The 9,322-nt window shown below is 41.4% G+C and overlaps 2 protein-coding genes across 3 annotated transcripts in view; both read left to right on the forward strand.

Annotated features, from left to right (window-relative positions):
• pum1 (pumilio RNA-binding family member 1) overlaps positions 1-1,650 on the forward strand; it is a 28,859-nt gene extending 27,209 nt beyond the window's left edge. For both annotated transcript variants that reach the window (XM_036214356.1, XM_036214357.1), the window contains exon 23: positions 36-1,650. In XM_036214356.1, coding sequence (XP_036070249.1) covers positions 36-167 — 132 coding nt within the window. In that variant the 3' untranslated portion in view covers positions 168-1,650. The remainder of the gene's footprint in view (positions 1-35) is intronic.
• Positions 1,651-4,748: 3,098 nt separating this feature from the next.
• sdc3 (syndecan 3) overlaps positions 4,749-9,322 on the forward strand; it is a 40,888-nt gene continuing 36,314 nt past the window's right edge. Inside the window, exon 1 of the mRNA XM_024295074.2 lies at positions 4,749-5,339. Coding sequence (XP_024150842.1) covers positions 5,286-5,339 — 54 coding nt within the window. The 5' untranslated portion in view covers positions 4,749-5,285. The remainder of the gene's footprint in view (positions 5,340-9,322) is intronic.

Consider the following 9,322-nt stretch of genomic DNA (forward strand, 5'->3'; position numbering starts at 1 on the left):
CTTGGAATGCGACTAACCCCAGTTTGTGCCTCCAGATCCGACCCCACATTTCCACCCTGAGGAAGTACACGTACGGCAAACACATCCTCGCCAAGCTGGAGAAGTACTACATGAAGAACGGCGTTGACCTGGGTCCTCTCTGCGGCCCTCCCAACGGCATCATGTGAACTGTCCCACTGTTGTCTGTCGCCCCCTCCCAACCCCCCAGCCCGACTTAAATCATGCTCTACCCTGTTCTACCCCACAAGACCCCAGTCTACCAAAGCCTTCTAAGGGTGCGGAGTACCCCCTCGTACCGCTGTTTCCATGACAACCCCTCCAAAGAGGCTTGTTGCTACAGGCAGCCTCATTTTGTCTTTCACCCCTCCCCCACTCGAGCCCAGGCCTGCTGAATTATGGGGGGGGGCATTGGGTGGAGAAAGAGGTTAGATGTGATCCACCTGTTTCCTTTGATCTCCTTTCTTTTTTTTGGCCCTTTCATCCCCCCTTATGGTTTCCGATGGACTCGGACCGTTTACCTTCTGGCTCCAAACCCCATCCATGTTTTTACCACTATGATGGAGCAAGTGCTTCATTTGTTTCACAGAATCTAGACAATTACACGCGTCATCAGCTAACCAGCAGACAGATCATTTAGCATGGGAAATTTGTTTTCTGGTCTTGCTTCTACAAATATAACGTGTATACTTGGTGTAGACCTTTGCATATATATATATATAAATATATATATAAAAAACTTTGTAGTTTTTTCTGGTTTTTTGATGTTGAATCTGTATCTATAATGTATCCTAGTAGTGACCACATACTTCTGACTGTATAATTGTACATTTGTAAACCCTTGTAATGTAAAAGTGCTTTACCACCCTTTTTTGGTATGAGAAGAAAAACAAAAAACAAAAGTTCACTCTTAAAAAACGGAGAAAAGGAAAAAAAAAGACTTGTGCATTTCAGTGTATATTCTCACCTCCTTGGTTGTGACATATAAGTTGTTGTATATTGTAAATTGTAATATCAAATTTTTGTTTTGAAAAGCCCTTTCTATACAGCGTAGTACTTGTACAAAGATTCGCCACGCTCGCTTTTATCTTGATCTCGTCACTGCTTTACTTCAAACTCGGATCTCCCGCCGACCCCCAGCTGGTTCTGTTAAAGTTCAGGTTTTTGTTACAGGTTTTTCTTTTTGTTTTAGATCTTTTATAGGGAACGTTCCCGCCTCCCGATGAATTATTTGAGTATAGCTGGGTGGGAGAGGTATTTTATTCAACTAACTCCCAAATTAAATTTCTTTTTTTTCTGGGGTCACCCATGGATTGTACAGAGGAGACGTTTGTGGTTTTTGTTTCATTTTTTTCTTATAATTATTATTTTTTTTGCATTTCTCTAGTGCTGTAAGTGCTGTATTATATTGTTCATGTCCTTTTTGGGTGAGAGGCAGCCCGCCAGAGCGCGGTGTACATTTGGAAGCAGCCTTGTGTATATTTACTACGAGCACACCTGTAACCATAAGTGTATAGTTAACAGAACCTGTGTATGCTTATTGCCTGGGCAACTATTTTTTGTAACTCCTGTTGTAGATTGTCTCTAAACAATTGTGTGATCTTTATTTTGAAAACCAAACTGAACAAAAAAGAAAAAACTTTGAAAATTTAACTGTCTCATGTGTGCTTTTATTTTTTTTAAGTCTTTTCCTGACACCTTTTCCTGCTTTGGTTTGTTGGAAATTTGGCCCATCAGGGAGAACTTGAAATGTGAGTAATAAAGAAAGTCCCCTCCACCTCCTCCACCTACCAGCAGAACAAAGCAGGTTTCCATGTGAACGTTGCTGTCCATTATGTAGATCACAGGAGGAGTGAAGACGTGTTGGTACCTGTCCAGCTTTGTTTGGAGGACGCCACTCCTGCATGTCACGGAGGGTTGAAGGGACTGGAAATGGTGATTATGAGGGGTGGGGAGACCAACCCTTAGAAATAACTCATTTTTATCATATTTTCCTTTTAAAATTTAAATTTGCTCTAAAAAAAACAAATTGCAGTAATTTAAACTAAAAAAGTGGAGCGATTTTTTTTATTTTTTCACTAAAAATATATTGTAAATGTTACTTTTTTGAAAAAAACTGGCAGTTGTGTTTGACGATTTCACTGTGGAAAAAATAAGGGATTACTTTAAATGTTTTTTTTGTTCTCCAGTAATATTCCTAAGTATAACTGTAAAATTAAATGTATTTGTAGGTAAATTTAATAGTTAAGATCTAGTGTTTTTAACAAGAAATTGTAAAATTTATAGTTTTGACAATTTCTTACTCTATTTTTCCATTTTTATTATAGTAGTGTGGATATTTATGTGTTTGGCAATAAAAAATATGGCAGTTATTTAACTCAACACTTTGGTGTTATATACCAAGGAAATACATTAAAATTACTGGTTTTGAACATTCATAACTTTAAAGAAATTCTCTGTTAAACTTTCATTTTCCATGATTATGGTCGTTAACAAGAATTTTTTACATTAAAATTAGGCCTCAAAAATGCCTTTAAAAAAGAAAAAAAAATGTATTTATCAATCTATTAACCCTTGTGCTCTCTTATGGGGTCCAGATGACCCCACTTTAAAGTAAACATGCTAGAATACCACAAGGTTTATATTTAGAGAAATGTTTTAAACTTGCTTTCTTAACTTTAATTTGATCCTACTTTAAAACTTTTGTTTCCCTAACTCACCAACTGTAAAACATTATGAAGCTGTCTTCTCTAGCTCATTCCACAGTTCTGGATCCTCCCTGACACTCCTGCTTCATCTAATTTAGTAAAAAGAGTATCTACAGACTTGGGCCCTCCTGATCCAGGTCCCAGAGGACCTGTTCAGGAATCGGTGCTAAGTGTTCCTACCCTGAGACTATGCAGGGAACAGTTGTGCCTTCCAAATAGGCTTTCTCAGCTAATCGCATGGAAATGAAATAACTGCCTGCAGGAACCATTTTTGCTAAATCTATTGCTCAGGCTTGAAGCGGCGATCACACTTTTCACAAAGTAAACACAACAGAGCAAGGTTGAAGGAAAAACCTATGAGGAGACAGATTTGGAGAGCAAGAACCTTTTGTTTGATTAAAGTAGGGGTGTTAAACTCAACCGCACAGGGGGCCAAAATCCAAAACACACCTGAGGTCGCAGGCCGAACAGGATAAACATTTAATGAACACTCTAAAATTAAATCAAAAAATAATAATGTTTTAACATAATCATGAACTAGATATATAGCATTACCTAGGATAACGCTAGTGTGAATGCTGTAAGCTGAATTTGGCTGTGCTGATAGATGAAGATGCTGAAACTGATAGTTCAGTGAAGCTGATAGCCAGCTAAAATATTTGCTAAATACCATATTAGCCTAAAAAAACAAGCAAAAAAAGCCTAAATCAACCAAAACAGCTAGCAACTCCAAAACAGTCTAAAAAACTTTAAAAGAAAATGAGCCTAAAGAGCTAGCATGTAGCAGAAATACTAACTAAACTCCAAAATAGCCAAAAAATATCTTAGTAAATGGCAAATTAGTACAAAAAAACTTTAAAACTTTAAAAACGTAACTTTGTAACATAATTTTGAAAGAATTTAACGTTTCACTAACAGCAGTTTTACTCAGTTTTCCTCATAAGTGTATTTTTAATTAAAATTATGACTTTGTGTTGATTGAAAATATCCAGCTTGTTTCACTTTTGTATTTTTTATTATTCTTCATTTACTGTAAACATTTTTTTTTTACTTAAAAAGTGCTTTTAGTCATGAAGTCTTTTATGCATTTGCTTTTGTTTGTAATATTTATACCCTTTATTAAAGGGATGCAGAATAAGGTTGACACATCATATGTGAGGAGGAAGAGATATTTATTGTTCAGAATAAAGATTTTTAGCTAAAACAAACGTTATTTGTAATGAACCCAATAAGCCTCTGCAGAAATATTTTTTAATGTTAGAGAAAAAAATTGCTTTTGTTTGTACTGCAGGCATCCCTGCTGTAAAAAAAAGTTTTGAGACAAATATTCATTCAAATAATTAAATTGAGAAAAATAGAGGTTAAAATGTTGTTTTTATGTCATGAAATAGCCTTTTTGGGAAAATATAGTCTGTGTAACTATTTCAACCATCAGCTTGGTGCCAAAAATGTTCCCATCTATTTATTTATATACCTTCATTTCGAATATCTATCATCAACTTTTTTTATTTCACTAGTTTAATGAATAAATAAGATATGTTCAAATAGTTACTTTATTCCTCTTCAGTTGGTTTTTACTTAAAAAATATTATTTTGACTTAATTTTTTCTCTCATAATTCAAGGTGATGTGCAATTTTTAAATGTATTTCGCTATTTAGAATTCAATATGACAGTTTTAAAAATAAAATTTTGAATAAAAACAAAATAATTGTAAAGTATGTAACACTGGAGTCAAATAAATCGCTTGTGAATCTGGATGAACCCATTCCAGAATGCGTAAAAATACTGTGCAATTGAAGTTTTAGGAGTCTTCCTTTTCTCAGATAAACAGAAGTTTGACTTCTGCCCCATCAGTAACAACAGCTGTGAGAGTATTCCCGCCAGCAGAAAGAAAAAAGGTGTGAAAGGGATGGTGTCAGCCAATCCCAGTTCTCTAAAGGTAAAAATTCCTGCGCAGACCCAATCTGCACAACCTGGCAGGCGGCGAGGAACTGCAGCATCCTGCTGTTTCCGAGCTGCCAGCTCCTGAGCCAGCTGCAGGGGGCATCATCGCCTCTGCCCAAGGAGATTCCCTAATCGCACACATGCTCACGCACATGCACAGGCTCACCCTCCACCCCCTCCTTTCAGCCAAACTCCCAGGCCAGGCAGCGTCGCCATACGGAACATCCTGCCCTCGACGGAGAGGGGGAGGAGAGAGGGTGCATGACTGTGAGTGAGGAGAGGAAGAAGAGGAGGTCTGGCGTCTCTCGGTGGTAAATGATCACGCAAACTCCCAGAAACAGCCTGGAGAGAAGCGAGGGAGGGGGAGAAAGGAGGCCGCGTGGAGATCGCAGGTGACCGGCGCGTAAAGTCCTGGATTTAAGCGCCCGCGCAGAAGGACGGATGGTTGCGCGGACGGGCGGCGCGCTGTGAAGTTGGCCAGACTGCCCGGGCACCGACACCAACTACAGAGTGAAGCAGCAGCAACAAGAGAGCCTTCGCCTGTCCCGACCCCCACCCGCACCCCCCCCATCCTCAGCCTCCACCTCCCTGAAGGCAGCGGCGGCTCCGGGAGGCTGTGCCCGCGCACCTCTACCATGAAGCTGCCTGTGCTGTTGGCGCTGACGGCGCTGCTCGCCGGCGCTGCCACGGTAAGCATCCGATCCCTTTGTTAAGCGGGGAGCACGTGCGCGCACGCGCGCGCCACCGTTAATGGGAGGAAAGCTACACTCGACCTACATATCAGCGCTTATTGGCGGACCGAGACTCCAGTCAGGGGGTCTTCTTGACCCCCCCCCCTACACACACACACACACACAGGACAAGCTTTGTGTCGGGTTTACTGTGGCATGCATGCATCTCCACAACCAAGGAGGTGTGTGCGCGCGCGCCCTGCGCCTCGGTAATTAGCGCGTTATCTCTAATTGCGCTTGATTACTAGTCTTGGTTCCTCGTGTCTGCAGCCAGCTCACATCCTGGCGTTCATCTGGGAGAAAGGTGGGGGTGGGGGCAGCCATGCAGCAGCTGCTTTCAACAGACTTTTATCACCGGCAGTGGCGGGACGCTGCGCGTAAAAATTGCGCGTCTATGTGAGGGAACGGATGGATGATGTCCGATCTCTATTGTCCGGATGCCAGAAGACTGGTGGGGTGGGGTGGAGGGAAGCAGTGGGGGTGTATCCCCCCTCCCCCCTCCCTCCACGGCCCTAGGTGTGCAAATGCGTGCGCACCTCTGCGAAAAGTGGGTGGGGTGAAACGGGAAGGTAACGGTGATGCTGCGCACCAACGACAGCCTCGATGGGAATGATGTCATCGGGAAACGCGAGGAGCTGATTAGGAATTCTAGACACCCCCACCCCCCCTCATTTCACACACACCTCTCTTCCGGAAGCGTCCACGCCCACCACCCTCACCATGCCCACACCTTCCGTCACCCGTGAATCCAGATTTATCTCACAAACAGGGAGGAGGAGGAGGAGAGGCTGAATCATTCAGAGAAACCTGGAACTAAAAATAATAAAAAATCAGATCTAATTTTGAACGTGAAAAGTCTAAGAATACATCAGTAGCTCCAACAGAGGAAGTGTGTCTCCTGTCATCTTATTGAGGGTCTCATTGAGTTCCAAACGTAAATGCTGCAAACTCGTAGTTCAGATGAAGCTGCTCCTGAAGGTCTAAAACTTTTTGACTTGCAGACCTCAAAGTCTGACCAGGAGCAGAGCGTTTTGGTAATGACAGAAAGAAATGACACAGAATCAAAACAAATGTGATCAAAAATAATTAAATATCTTTTAAAAACAGAAAAGTTTTGAAAACTGTGGCTTTTGTTCTTATTTTATAGCCAATCGCACCAATGTGTTGATGATCTCCATCAGGGAAATGCTGCATTCATGTGGTGTTAGAATGATTGGAAAAATTACTCTTTAAACACATATGAGTTTCATACCTTGTGCACCATTTTTGGGGAGACACCAGACAAGAAAACATCAATAAGTGTAATCAATTGAACTTATTTCAGTCCGTAGTTTTCCCTCCACTGGCCTAAAGTCACATCTTTTCCAATATTTGACCGTTCCACCTAGACTTGCTCTGAAACCTTTCAGACTTTTCTGCGTTTGGACGTCCTGGCGTGTGGCGTGACGCTCCTTTGCTGCCGCCCTTCGACATCTCACACACCGATTAAGACTAGGTCAGTCGGCTGAGAGCCGTGCCAGAGATCCTTGGCTCCCAGCTGACCTAATCTGTCTCTCGGCACTTAGATAGAGACAGGTGTGACACACTGAAATATATAGTGTGAGTGTGCGGGCAAATGCTGGGATTACTCTAATAGATTTGAGCAGTTGAATGACTTAAAAAACTAGCAACAAACAAACAAACATGCGACTTGTGATCATGTGAGGAAAGGTTCTTGGCTCTAAAGGAGTTTAAGTGTGCACTCTGAGCCCTCCCCAGTGTCCTGCCTGCGTGGGTATTTCCTGTCAGCAGATTTCTGACATCATCTCCATGAGGCTATATTTTACACGGGAAACTGATTTTCCCACAGACATCTGTGGCCCCATGAATAGCCAGTGTATTTGTGCGTGCGTCCTCCTGCCTCCATGAGAGCCCTGACTGTCCATCTGTCTGTGTGGGCTCAAAAACAGCCGACATCCGCTGCCAGAAACTCGTTCTCGCCGGCCCCTCTGCCTCTTGAGAAGTGCGTGTTTCGCTGTGTTCTCAAGGATCGCGTTTAGCTTGAGGAATGAATCGGGGTTTTGTATCTCTCCACGGCAGACAAAGCCTCCCCCCCACCCCGTAGAAGGATGAGGAAGGAAAGAAAGGATCAAGACGGTGGGTTAGGGTGGGGGGTCGGAGAGGCAAAAACAAGGTGGATGGAGAGGGGGAGTGAGGAATCCGAGAGGCAATTTGACACAGGAAGTGGGTCCTTCTCGCCCTCTTGGAGCACAAAGTCCCCTCACACACAAATGCAGGTTTTGGCAGGTAGAAGTGCTGCTTTCAGGTGCATCACGGATGGCTGAATGTATGGGAGTCACTTTCCAGTGGGGGGAGGAAATAAGACGGATCACGGTTAATATCCGGAGTCTGGAGTAGAGAAAAAAAACTTTTTTTATTTATCCCTTTGGCATTCTGGGGATCCAATCACAAGGGATTTAGCAGCACTTTAATAAAAAAGGTTAAATATGAGGTTAAATCTTTAGTAAATAAGTTCTGGAATAGGGAAGTTCAGACGTGTGAGAACAATAGAGCTTCTTTCCAAACAAGATATTTTTACTCCGAAATGCAAAAACCCAACACCAGCATCCTGTTGTTGTCAGGCTGGTTTACTTGGAAAATTAAAGGGGATTTGATCCATGATTACCAGTGTCTATGCAAAACTCAGCTTAGCTGGTAAACCCGTGATAATCAGCCCCCCAGAGATCTTTGGACCTTTTGTAAGCTCCCGTGTTAATCTGCACGCTAATAATTTAGCATCCGACCCTCGTCTGAATTGGCATTAAGAAGTTTGTGGACTTTTTCTGGTCAAAATCTCATGACCGACAGCACAGACAGGCAAATACAGTCAAACGTGAGTAAGTTAATCATAAGTGTTGGATCTCCTGCTTGTTTTCTACTCTAAAACTGCCCTGGCAACGCATGTTGTGTTTGACCACATATAATAAGTAATCATAGCATCTCTTCAGTTCAAAATAATCACATCACAGCAAGATGACGGTGATCTGTTGTTCTCATTACTTAGCTGTCGGGGCTTTTACTGTTTAGATTTGGGAGACGTTCAATTGGAGTTTATGCTTCCTGTTGATGAGAAGAACAGGAGCAGCGGAAGCAGCTGACTGGTTTATATTCAGACTTAGACTGAGCTTATAGGTTCATTTTAGTGTAGTTTGTGGCTAAAATTTGACTACCTAAATCTGTTTCAAGCATACGAGTTGTGTGTTGGCTTCACTTTAATGTGAAATGAACCATCATTACACTTCTCAAGGCAAATAGTTCATTCTTGGCCATAAAGACATTTAAACACCAAACATAAATGTTCACTTTTATGCTATAACATATTGATTGTTCTTCTTTGAGGCAATAAACAGCTCTTCTGTTAGCCTTTATTGAAGGAATATCTCCAATGCTTCTATAATTTTAGCAGTTTAAACCACAATTTGCATAAAATCTATTTCTGTAACCAATCCAAATGATTTTTGATTGAAAATTTGACAAGTTAATCAATATTTAATAGAGATGTGTTAAATTGTAAATATAAGTGAATTAAACTTCACTTTATTTGGTTTGATTTTACACCTAAAAAACATCTGCTCGATTGTCACAAAGAAAGAAATAGTCCAATAGTCCTCCCCGGTACTAGAATGCTGTCACCTTTTTGTTTTATTTTGATATTTGGGATCTGTCCAGTTGTCAGTTTTCTTACTTGTGATGTACGTTACTTCCTCTCTATGGTCCGTTTGCATAAAGGCTTTAGTGAAACACTACAGGGTTCACTTGCAAATGAGATCTTTGTTTGTCAGGTGAATAATTTGAATAAATGTGGTTTAAGTTGATCTGTTAGGATTTTACCAGAGTTTTAATCCGGCATATACATGCAAATACAAATGTGTCAATTTGGCTGTAAATGATGATGCTAAACG

This window comes from Oryzias melastigma, linkage group LG11 (genome assembly GCF_002922805.2).
Source record: "Oryzias melastigma strain HK-1 linkage group LG11, ASM292280v2, whole genome shotgun sequence".
NCBI lineage: Eukaryota > Metazoa > Chordata > Actinopteri > Beloniformes > Adrianichthyidae > Oryzias > Oryzias melastigma.